This window comes from Empidonax traillii, unplaced genomic scaffold, assembly GCF_003031625.1.
Source record: "Empidonax traillii isolate 1590-97213 ecotype Southwest subspecies unplaced genomic scaffold, ASM303162v1 scaffold2148:size35574, whole genome shotgun sequence".
Classification (NCBI taxonomy): domain Eukaryota; kingdom Metazoa; phylum Chordata; class Aves; order Passeriformes; family Tyrannidae; genus Empidonax; species Empidonax traillii.
Window position 1 is genome coordinate 25,109 of NW_020957341.1, and position 10,466 is coordinate 35,574.

At 63.2% G+C, this 10,466-nt stretch overlaps 2 protein-coding genes across 5 annotated transcripts in view; one reads left to right on the forward strand and one right to left on the reverse strand.

Moving 5' to 3' along the window:
* Positions 1–8,512, reverse strand: part of LOC114071612 (deleted in malignant brain tumors 1 protein-like) — a 15,424-nt gene extending 6,912 nt beyond the window's left edge. The window contains exons 1-17 of one of the 4 annotated variants that reach the window (XR_003574066.1): positions 8,339–8,512; positions 7,148–7,480; positions 6,371–6,700; positions 5,764–6,093; positions 5,285–5,412; positions 4,954–5,149; positions 4,177–4,494; positions 3,739–4,068; positions 3,303–3,629; positions 3,026–3,073; positions 2,645–2,953; positions 2,119–2,261; positions 1,828–2,023; positions 1,331–1,663; positions 907–1,227; positions 494–610; positions 275–418 (exon numbers count right to left, since the gene is read on the reverse strand). Coding sequence is in view for 3 of the 4 variants with exons in the window: in XM_027909463.1 (XP_027765264.1) it covers positions 333–418; positions 494–610; positions 907–1,227; positions 1,331–1,663; positions 1,828–2,023; positions 2,119–2,261; positions 2,645–2,953; positions 3,026–3,073; positions 3,303–3,629; positions 3,739–4,068; positions 4,177–4,494; positions 4,954–5,149; positions 5,285–5,417; positions 5,769–6,093; positions 6,371–6,700; positions 7,148–7,480; positions 8,339–8,438 (3,945 nt within the window). In the remaining variant the exon portion in view is untranslated. Of the gene's footprint in view, positions 1–180; positions 419–493; positions 611–906; positions 1,228–1,330; positions 1,664–1,827; positions 2,024–2,118; positions 2,262–2,644; positions 2,954–3,025; positions 3,074–3,302; positions 3,630–3,738; positions 4,069–4,176; positions 4,495–4,953; positions 5,150–5,284; positions 5,418–5,763; positions 6,094–6,370; positions 6,701–7,147; positions 7,481–8,338 lie in introns of those variants that run through there. The other 3 variants (XM_027909463.1, XM_027909462.1, XM_027909464.1) reach the window with 3 other exon arrangements.
* Positions 7,395–10,425, forward strand: LOC114071618 (scavenger receptor cysteine-rich domain-containing group B protein-like; the record flags this gene model as incomplete). The annotated part of the gene is made up of 4 exons (XM_027909472.1): positions 7,395–7,502; positions 8,953–9,075; positions 9,264–9,599; positions 10,062–10,425. Coding segments are annotated over exons 2-4 (767 nt in total), but the record flags the coding sequence as incomplete, so codon positions are not given.
* Between the last annotated feature and the right edge of the window lie 41 nt (positions 10,426–10,466).

A 10,466-nucleotide genomic window follows, 5' to 3' on the forward strand; every position in this document is an offset into this window, starting at 1 on the left:
CTTGGGGCTCACCTGTGCACACCTGGGACTCACCTGTCTCACCTGGGTGGTACCTGTAGCACTGGGGGTGGAGTCTGGGTGCACCTGGGCTGGGCATATATTAATTAAATGATGGGTAATTAATGACATCATTGATGGTCTCACCTGATTTCGCACTAGAAGTGAGGACCCCCCCAAAATTCACACCTGTCTCACCGGGATGGTTGAAACCCTCAATTTTATTAATTTCCACCTCATTTTCCCACTTGCTTTGCCCCCCCCCCACCTGCCTTATGTGGGGACACCTGAGCTCCCCCAGGTGTGTTTCGGGGGGTAGCAGGTGACAGGTGAGGTCAGGGGGCATCATCCTTGATGAGCTGCAGTGTCTCCATCTCCTCGGAGGGGGCTCTCCTGGGCAGGTAAATGGCCCCCAGGTGACCTGTGGGGGGAAAGGGAAACACCTGATCACATCTGGGACACACCTGGGACACACCTTGGGGGGGGTGGGACTCACCTTTACCTGGGGCTGCTCCCAGACAGCTGGTCCTCAAGGTGAGCCAGAGCAGGACCCCACTGAGTGACGTCATCAGCCCCAGCAGGGCCACCAGGGGTGCACAGGTTTGGGGCGCACCTGGCGGGGGTGTGACTGGTGAGAACCCCCCAAACCTGGTCTTACCTGTGCCAAGTGTGGGAGGGGTGAATTAAGGGGGAGGGGAAGGGGGCATTTAGGGGATTCAAGTCCAGTTACTTGTGTAGGTGTGTTACCTGTTCCCCCTCTGCCTGTTACACCTCTTCTGGCACCACCCTTCTCACTGTGACACCTCTACCTGTCCCACCTCTTCACACCTCTCCTGGTTCTACCTGTCACACCCATCCCCCCACACCTTGACGCCTTCCCCCCTCTCCCCACCCTGCCCTGTGCCTCACCTTTGGGCATGGTGCACACCACACTTGCGGCCCCACCTGTGTGGCAGGTGCCCGGCCCTGCCCCCTCCCTCAGGCACTCCAGGAGCAGCGTCTCAGAGCCCCGACAGGTGAGACCCTCCAGCACCGTCCCTGGGGCCTGGTGAGCCCCGACGGGTGCGCTGAGGGCAGGGCCGCAGCCCAGCTCCCTGCACACCACCTGTGCCTCCAGCAAGCTCCAGGTGTGGCCACACACGCCCAGCCAGGTGTGGTTGTGCAGTACCTGCACCTGCCCCGCACAAGGCCCGGGGCCGTCCCGCAGCCGCACCTGCAGAGGAGTGGGACCTGCGAGGGAGGGGCACACACCTGAGCACACCTGAGCCCCACCAAACCCACCTGAGCTTCCCCAGCCCCACTTGAGCACCCCCCTCCCAGCCCAGCCCCTCACCTGTGCACACCACACCTGCGTCCTCCTCGTGATTGCAGTTGTGAACCCCCCAGGCGCCAAGGTCGCACTCGGCCAAGGTGTCTTCCTCACCTGTGCAGCCCACTTGGTCCAGCAGGATGGGCCCCGCCCCTTCCCCAAAGTGGGCATGGCCGGGGGCAGCCACAGCATCCCCGCAGCCCACCTGGCGGCAGGTGACCCGTGCGTCCTGTAGGTCCCAACTGTCATCGCAGACTGTGCCCCACCTGTGCTCGTGCAGCACCTCCACCCGCCCTGCACAGGGGGTGGGGCCGCCCACCAGGCGAACCTGGGGCTGCTCCTCTGTCACATTGGCACCTGGGCAGGTAACGGGAAGGTGAAGGGAAAGGTGAGGCGGGGAGGGGGTTACCTGGGGAGAATGTAAGAGGTGGGGTGGGAAGGTAGGGTTGGTGTGGAGGTTACCTGAGCACACCTGGACCCACCTGATCCCCCTGAGCTCACCTGAGCACACATGGGCTCACCTGAGCACACCACACCTGCGTCCTCTCCGTGGTGGCAGTTGTTCCTCCCCCAGGGCCGGGCGTGGCACTGCGCCAGGTGCGTCTCATCTCCCATGCAGGTGACGTCGTCCAGCCAGATGGGCCCTGCCCCCCGCCCAAAGTGGGCATGGCCGTGGGCGGCCTGGGCCTCCCCACAGCCCAACTGGCGACAGACCACCTGGGCACGCCCAGGGATACACCTGAGTGTCACCCATGGCACACCTGGGCACACCTGAGTGTCACCCAGGACACTTGAACATGCCCAGGACACACCTGAGCCTCCCTCAGGTCCCAGCTGTCATCACAGACCGTCCCCCATAGGCCGTTGTGGAGCACCTCGACACGTCCCATGCACAGGTGAGGCCCCTCCACCAACCTCACCTCACCTGAGCTGGAGTTACCTGCTGGGGGAGCACGTGCACAGGTGGAAAGGGGGGTTAGAGGGGACCTGCACACACCTGGATGCTTTTTCTGCCTCCCTCTTCCAGCACAGGTGGTCCAGGTGAGGCCACACCTGTGCTCACCTGTGGGCAGGTGCTAAAGGGTCTTTCCCAATATTCCCTCGGGATCTCCCTCACCTGTGCCCACCCAGCTCTTCCAGGTGGGATTTGTCCCCGAATTGGGCCCACAAAGGTGCTTCTCAGGTGCACCTGAGGGTGGTCCCAGGTGAGCCCAGCTGAGACATTCCCTCGTGCCCCTGAGGCCAAACCACCTGTGGTTGCCCCCACGCCCCCACTTTCACCTACCCAAGTAGAACCCAAGGTGAGGCGTCACCTGGGAGTCCCCTGGGGGGGGTTACCTGAGCACACGACCCCAGCGTGCTCCAGGTGGTCACAGGTGTGCGGCCCCCAGGTGATGCCTGGGCACTGTGCGATGTTCGTTTCGTTGCCAACGCACTTGAGCCCGTCCAGCCAGACGGGGCCGGGCCCTGCCCCGAAACGGGCAGCCCCAGGTGTGCTGACGGCGTGGCCACAGCCCAGGTGACGGCAGACCACCTGGGCGGCCTCCAGGCTCCAGGTGTGGCCGCAGATGGTGCCCCAGGTGTGGTTGTGGAGAACCTCGACACGCCCTGAGCAGTGGTGGGGGCCGTCAGCCAGGCGGAGCTCACCTGAGTTTCCAGGTTCACCTGGCTTGCCTGCGAGACCTGGCTCACGTGTCTGACCTGGCTCACCTGGGTGACCAGGCTCACCTGAGCTTCCAGGCTTACCAGAGTGCCCCTGGGTCACACCTGGAAAACAGGAGATACAGCCACGTGTGCTTACCTGGCCACAATGGTGTCCCCTTCCAAGGTGTTCACCTGCCTCTGTGACTACCTGGCATTTTTGGGGTGTTTTTGGGGTGCTGGGGGGTCTCTGGGGAGGTTTGGGGACATTATGGGACATTTGGGGTCTCTGGAGGATTTTGGGGTGTCTTTGGGTCTCTGTGGTAGGTGGTTGTGGCCCCCCCAACAAACTCACCTGTACAGGTGACGTGGGCGTGTCCCCCGTGGACACAGGTGCGGGGCCCCCCCCAGCCTCTCACCTGGCACTCCAGGAGGGCCCCCTCGTCACCCCGGCAGGTAATGGCCTCCAGCCAGGTGGGCTCACCCTCGCCCGGTCTCACCTGGGCCACGGCAGCTGCCCCCCCGCAGCCCACCTGGGCACAGACCACGCGGGCAGCTGCCATGTTCCAGGTGTGGGCGCAGACCCCACCCCAGCGCCCGGTGTGGAGCACCTGCACCCGCCCCGAACACTTGTCAGCGCCATCAGCCAAACGCAAGTGGGTCAGGTCGGCCAGGTGAGAGCCTGCAGGTGAGGGGAGTTGGGGCCAGGTGAGGGGGGTTGGGGCACCTGACACTCACCTGCACCCAACTGGCGCTCACCTGCCCCTTGCCTGCCCCTACCTCTCCCTCACCTGCGCACACCACGCTGGCGTCCTCACTGTGCTCGCAGCCGTGGATGCCCCAGCCCTTGTGGTGACACTCACCCAGGTGCCCCTCGTGGCCCTGGCAGGTGAGCCCATCCAGCCAGATGGGGCCCTGCCCCTCCCCGAAGCGTGCCCGGGGTGGGGCCGAGATCACCTGCCCGCAGCCCAGGTAGCGGCATACGACAGCAGCGGCGGCAAAGTCCCAGGTGTCGTCGCAGACCGTCCCCCAGGCACCGGCATGGAGCACCTCGACCCGTCCTGCGCACTCACCTGGCCCGCCCGCCAGGCGCACCTGAGCACTGCCCGCCGGCTCCCAACCTGCGGTAGGGGAGGCGGGGGGGGCACACCTGGGTTACCTGCAAGGGGAGGGTGGTACCTGGCAGGGGGAATCACCTGTCCTGCCTGCCTGGGCACCCCAAGCCTCACCTGAGCACACCACACCTGCGACTTTCCCGCCCTCACAGCTGCTCTGGGCCCACGGGCTTGTCTGACACTCCCCGAGGTTCTTCTCTGTCCCTTGGCACCTCACCTGGTCGAGCCACACCTGCCCAGGTGTGCCAAACTCTGCCTCTCGCAGGGCAGTGCCGCAGCCCAGGTACCGACAGACAACCTGGGCAGCCTCTTGGGACCAGCCCCTGGCGCAGACCCCGCCCCACTTGTCCAGGTGCAGCACCTCCACCCGCCCGGCGCAGCGGTGGGAGCCATTGGCCAAGCGTAGGTGAGGCGCCTCCGGGATCAGGGAGTCTGGAAAGACACCTGAGTGAGGAGGGAGCTCGGGTAACCCCCCTCACAGGTGAGCTCTATGTTGTCCCCAACCCCTCTTCTACCTGGGGAAGGTGGGGGGGAACACCTGGGTGAGGCCCAAAACCCCCCTACCTGGAGCACCTGGAAGGTTCAGGTGAGGTGGGATTTTGGGAACACCTGAAAGAACCTCCCAGGAGCACCTAGAGTGTCCAGGTGGGGTGGGATGCTGGAACACCTCTAGGAACGTTTTCCAAAACCTGGGGCTGGGAAGATCCCCCTTGGATGGGACCACTTGGCACAAATGAGCTCCAGGTAACCCCCACTGGCCACAGAGTTACCCAGGGGTCCCAATACCCCCTCTCACCTGTCCCCCGAGCTCACCTGGCACAGGTGGGGTGGGAAGGATATAGAGAGTTACCTGGGAGTCCTGCCACCCCCCTCACTTGTCCCAGAGCTCACCTGAGCACACCACACCTGCGTCCTCACCGTGGTAGCAGTCATTGCGGCCCCAGGGCCGGGCGGGGCAGGCGGACAGGTGAGGCTCCGCCCCCGTGCAGTTGGTCTCGTCCAACCAGATGAAGCCGCTGCCCCGCCCAAATTGGGCCCTCCCAGGTGCTGAGAGGGCCTTCCCGCAGCCCACCTGGCGACAGACCACCTGGGCAGGCCCAGGACACATCTGAGTGTCCCCAGAGACCACCAGAACACACCTGAGTATCCTCAGGATCCACCTGAGCCTCCCCATGACCCACCTGAGGCTCCCCAGCCGCACCTGCCCCTCCCCAGGACTCACCTGGGCATCCGCCAGATCCCAGGTGTCGTCGCAGACCGTGCCCCACCTGCCGTTGTGGAACACCTCGACCCTCCCAGCGCAGCGACTGCCAGAGCTCACCAGGCGCACCTGGTCAGCCTCGGGGTTACCTGTGGGGAGGGGGGGACGGACAGACAAGTGGGAAGGCAGAGGGTGGAGACACACCTGGAGCACCCTGGTACTTGTCCAGGTGCTGCCCTGGCACCTTCTCAGATGCTGAGTCTTGACGAGGTGTGTTCCTCAGCACCTTCTCAAGTACTTCCCTGGCACCTCCTCAGGTGCTTCAGGTGCCTCCAACCAACCCAAACCCACCCAGACTCCACCCTCAGCCCCCACCCCCCCAACATGTGGCCACCTTAGGTGCCCAAAGTGAGCGCCCTAACCCCCTCCCATCCCCCAAAACCCGGTGGAAACCCCAGGTGAGCCCCTCCAGGTGTGACCCCCCACAATATGCCACTCACCTGCGCAGATCACGCCTGCCGCCCTGCCCAGGTGGCAGGTGCGGTTCTCCCAGGGCTTCACCTGGCAGTCCAGGAGCTCCTGCTCTGTCCCAGTGCAGGTGACACTCCCCGGCCACACCTTCACCTGCTCCTGCCCGAACCAGGAGCCTCCAGGTGCAGAGAGGGCATGGCCGCAGCCCACCTGCCTGCAGACCACCTGGGCCTCGGCCAGGCCCCACCCGTGGTCACACAGGGCCACCCAGGTGCCCCCGTAGGACACCTGCACCTGCCCCTGGCAGCGGGCGGAGCTGTTGGCCAAGCGCACCTGAGTGGGCACCGCCATCCCGGAGGCTGCAATGACACAGGTGTTCTCACCTGGAGGGGCTGGGGGAGGCAGGGGGTGGGGGGGGCAACCAGGGGTGATCACAGGTAAGTCCCCAACCCCAGTGGGATGCGGTTCTGTGGTTGCACACCTGAGCCAGGTGTGCCCCAGGTGTGTCCCAGAAATCCCCAGGTATGTTCCCAGGTGTGCCCAGGTGTCTCCAGATGTTCCCAGGTATCCCCAGGTGTCCCGGGTGTGTTCCCAGGTGTGTCTCCAAGTGTCCCAGCTGTCCCCAGGTGAGCTCACCTGAGCAGATGACGCCAGCATCCTCCCCATGGAAGCAGTTGTTGTCCCCCCAGGGCTTGGCGGGACATTCCAGGATAGAATTCTCTGTCCCAGTGCAGTTCACCTCATCCAGCCAGATGATGTCGTGGCCCCGCCCAAAGTGGGCACGGCCGGGCGCAGCCAGGGCATGGCCGCAGCCCAGGTGGCGGCAGATCACCTGTGCATCCCGCAGATCCCAGCCATCGTCGCAGACCGTGCCCCACCTGTGCAGGTGCAGCAGCTCCACCCGCCCTGAGCAGCGATCGGGGCCCTCCCGCAGCTGCAGCGAGCCCAGTGATGACGTCATCGAGTCTGGGGGGGACAGGTGGGACAAGTGAGGCAGGTGAGGGGGGAAAATTTGGCGGGAAAAGGGGAGAAATGGGGGAAAAGTGTCCTGGACAAGTAGAACAGGTAAGACAGGTGAGGCAGGAGGGAAACTGAGGAAAATGAGGGTGTATCAGGGAAAACTAGGGAAAAACCGGAAGAAAATGGGAAAATTTGGAAAAATGGGGAAGGGGAAAATTGGAAAAAAAATTGGGGGAATAGGGGAAAAAGGGGGGAAAGGAAGAAAATCGAAGGAAATCGGGGAATCAGGGAAAATTAGGGAAAAGGGGAAAATGGGGGGATATGGGGGAAAATCAAGAAAAAAATCAGGGAAAATTGGGGAAAAATGAGGGGAAATCCAGGAAAATTGAGGAAAAATGGGGAAAAGCGAAGAAAAGGCCGGGAAGAGGCCAGCGTTGGCGGACAGCCCCTCACCTGTGCACTCAACGCCCACATCCTCTCCGTGGCCGCAGTTGTGGTGTCCCCAGGGCCGCGCCCGGCACTGCCCCAGGTGCCGCTCGTGCCCCACGCACTTCACCTCGTCCAGCCAGATGGGCCCCTCGCCCTCGCCATACTTGGCGCCGGGGGCCAGTGCCCGCAGCCGCCCGCAGCCCACCTGGGCGCAGGTGACCTCGCCCTCGGCCACGCCCCAGCCGTCGTCGCACACTGTGCCCCAGGTGAGGTTGTGCAGCACCTCCACTCGCCCTGAGCAGCTGTCGGGACCCCCCTGGAGTCGCACCGAGACCTCCGGGGGGGACGGGGACACACCTGGGACAGATAAAGGGAACAGGTGAGCTTGGGAGCCCCTGGGAGATGAAGGGAAATCCCCTGGGGGAGGGGGACACATCTGGGACAAGTAAGGGGAAGCGGAGACTAATGTGGAAAACTTGGGAAGACTTGGGAAAATGGGGAAAAACTGCTGCAGTTGAAGGTCCCAGGGTTGGGAAATCACATGACTTCAGCTGGGTCCTCAAACAAACCGAAACCACCCAAAAATTGCGACTTTTGCCCCCAAAAAATCGATGTGGGGCCCAAAAGGGAGAATTTGGCTGTGGGCCCGGAAATTCTCGGGAAGAAAAAAAAAACAGGAAGAAATGGTGGAAAATCACAGTATTTGCAGGTTTTTACCACAGGAAAAGGGAGGAATGTTGGTTTCGGGGGAAACTTGGCAAATTTAGGGCAAGAAAAGTCAATTTCATGGTAAAATATGTTGATTTCGGGGTACAGCCCCTCGATTTTGGGGCAAAAGAAGCCATATTTGGGGGAAAAATGATTTTTGGGAAAAAAGATGATGTGGGGGCAAAATCCACCAACTTCTGTGCAAAAGAGTTTGTTTTTGTGGCAAAATCCATTGATTTGGGGTCAAAATATCTCAATTTGTGGGTAAAATTCATTGATTTGGGGCAAAGGATGCCGATTTTGGAGCAAAATTCTTTCACATGGGGCAAAATGTCAATTTTGGGTCAAAATATGTCAATTTTGACGTAAAATCCATTGATTTTGGGTCAAACCCTTCCATTTTAGGTCAGACTCCTTCAATTTTAGGTCAAAATCTTTCAATTTTGGGCCAAAACCCCGCAATTTTGGTCCCCACCCCCCACCCCCGACCCCCGTGATGTCACTCACCGCACAGGTATGTCACGGCCAGGAGGGTCCGCAGTGCTCCCCCTCTCCAGGTGAGGACCTGCCCCCTAGGGAGGGTCCGATGCCCACCTGAGCCCCCCATCCTGGCCCAGGTGAGCTGATCCTGGGCGGGGGGGAGGGGAGGAGTCCCGGCATCCAACTGGGATGGCCCCTCCCCACCTGGACCTGCGCCAGGTGTCCAGGTGACCCCACCCCCCTCTCCTCCCTCTGGTGACCCCGCAGTTGCATCAGCGACTTTTTCCGAGAAAAAACCCCAGGACCAGTCCAGGAGGGTTCAGAGGTTCCCCCTCCCCCACCCACGGCACGTGGAGGAGGCACCTGAGGGGGCTGCACCTGCTTCGGGGGGGCAGGTAAATCCCACCTAGGGGGGCTCAGGTATGTCTGGGGGTCCCTGAAACCGCTGGGGAGGGGCTCAGGTGTGTCTGGGGGTCCCTAAACTGCTGGGGGGGGGGGGGGGAGCTCAGGTCTGGGCGTCCCCTGGTGTGTCTGGAGGGTCTCAGGTGTTGGGGGGACACTCATCTGTCCAGGACATGCCTTCTCACCCATGCAGGACACACCTTCTCACCTGTGCAGGACACACCTTCTCACTTGTGCAGGCCACACCTGTGCCCACCCCAGCCCCCACTGGGAGCTCACCTGTGCCCAGGTGTGCATGCCCGACATGAGGCTCCTTTACCTTCAGAGCCACCTGGGCCTGCTCCTCTACCTGTCCCTGAGTGGTGAGTAGGGGGGACACACCTGGGGGGGGACAGGTGGGGTAGGACAGGTGAGGTGGGGCCACACCTTGACATGGGGAACACCTGGACATTGGGGTCACACCTGGACTTCAGGATCACACCGGAAACACACCTGCCCCTCCCCACACACCTGTCCTGACTCTGCCTTTGTTCTCTCCTTGCCCATGCAGGTCTCGCCCTGGCCCCGCCCTCACCTGTCCCGCTACGCCTGGCGGGTGGCCCCGGGCCCTGCGCGGGGCGCGTGGAGGTGCTTCACCTGAGCAGGTGGGGGACACTCTGTGGCCACATCTGGGGCCTGGCTGAGGCTGAGGTGGTCTGTCGCCAGGTGGGCTGCGGCCCCGCCCTGTCGGCGCTGGGTGAGGCCCATTTCGGGCAGGGGGAGGGGCCAGTGTGGCTGGACCGGGTCACCTGCACGGGCACCGAGGGCCACCTGGGCGAGTGCCAGGTGGGGCGATGGGGAGAGGCCAGGTGTGAGCACAGCGCCGACGTGGGCGTGGTCTGCGCAGGTGAGGCGGGTGGGGCTCAGGTAGGGGTGGGCGGGGGGCTCAGGTAGGGGTGGGGGGGGAGAGTTACCTGGTTAGACCTACCTGTGGCCACATCCGAGCCCAGGACCCTGCAAAACTCACCTGTTGACCCCAAAACTGTCACAGACTCACCTCTCAACCCCAGGACAGCCCCAGATTCCCCTGTTGACCCCCAAACCATCTCACAGTCACCTCTTGGCCCCAGGACCCTCCCAGCCTTACCTGTCGGCCCCACAACACCTTCCTCCACCCCACCACTGACCCGAACCCACCTGGACCCACACCTGCAGCCAAGACCCGCTCGGAGCCACCTGCTGATCCCCCAAACCCCTCCCAGCACTCACCTGCCGGCCCCAGAACTCCTTTTCCCGCCAAAGCTGTGCCCCAGCTGCACCTGGAGCTCCGGCCCAGATGCGCCACACCTGTCCTACCTCCCTCCTGTAGGTGCAGAGGCGGTGCCGCGGCTGCAGGTGCGCCTGGCCAACGGCTCCAGCACCTGCGCGGGCCGGGTGGAGCTGTTCCATGAGCACAAGTGGGGCACGGTCTGCGATGACACCTGGGACCTGCAGGACGCGCAGGTGATCTGCCGCCAGCTGGGCTGCGGCCACGCCCTGGCCGCGCCCGGCCATGCCCACTTTGGCCAGGGGGCAGATCCCATCTGGCTGGATGGTGCCCACTGCACAGGTAGGGAGCAGGAGCTGGCGCAGTGCCAGCTGCACACCTGGGGCGAGCACGACTGTGGCCATGGCGAGGACGCGGGCGTGGTGTGCACAGGTGAGGTGTGGGTGAGCGCAGGTGAGGCTGGGGGGTGGGTCTGGGGAGGGTTAAAGGGGAGCAGGAGGGGCGGTG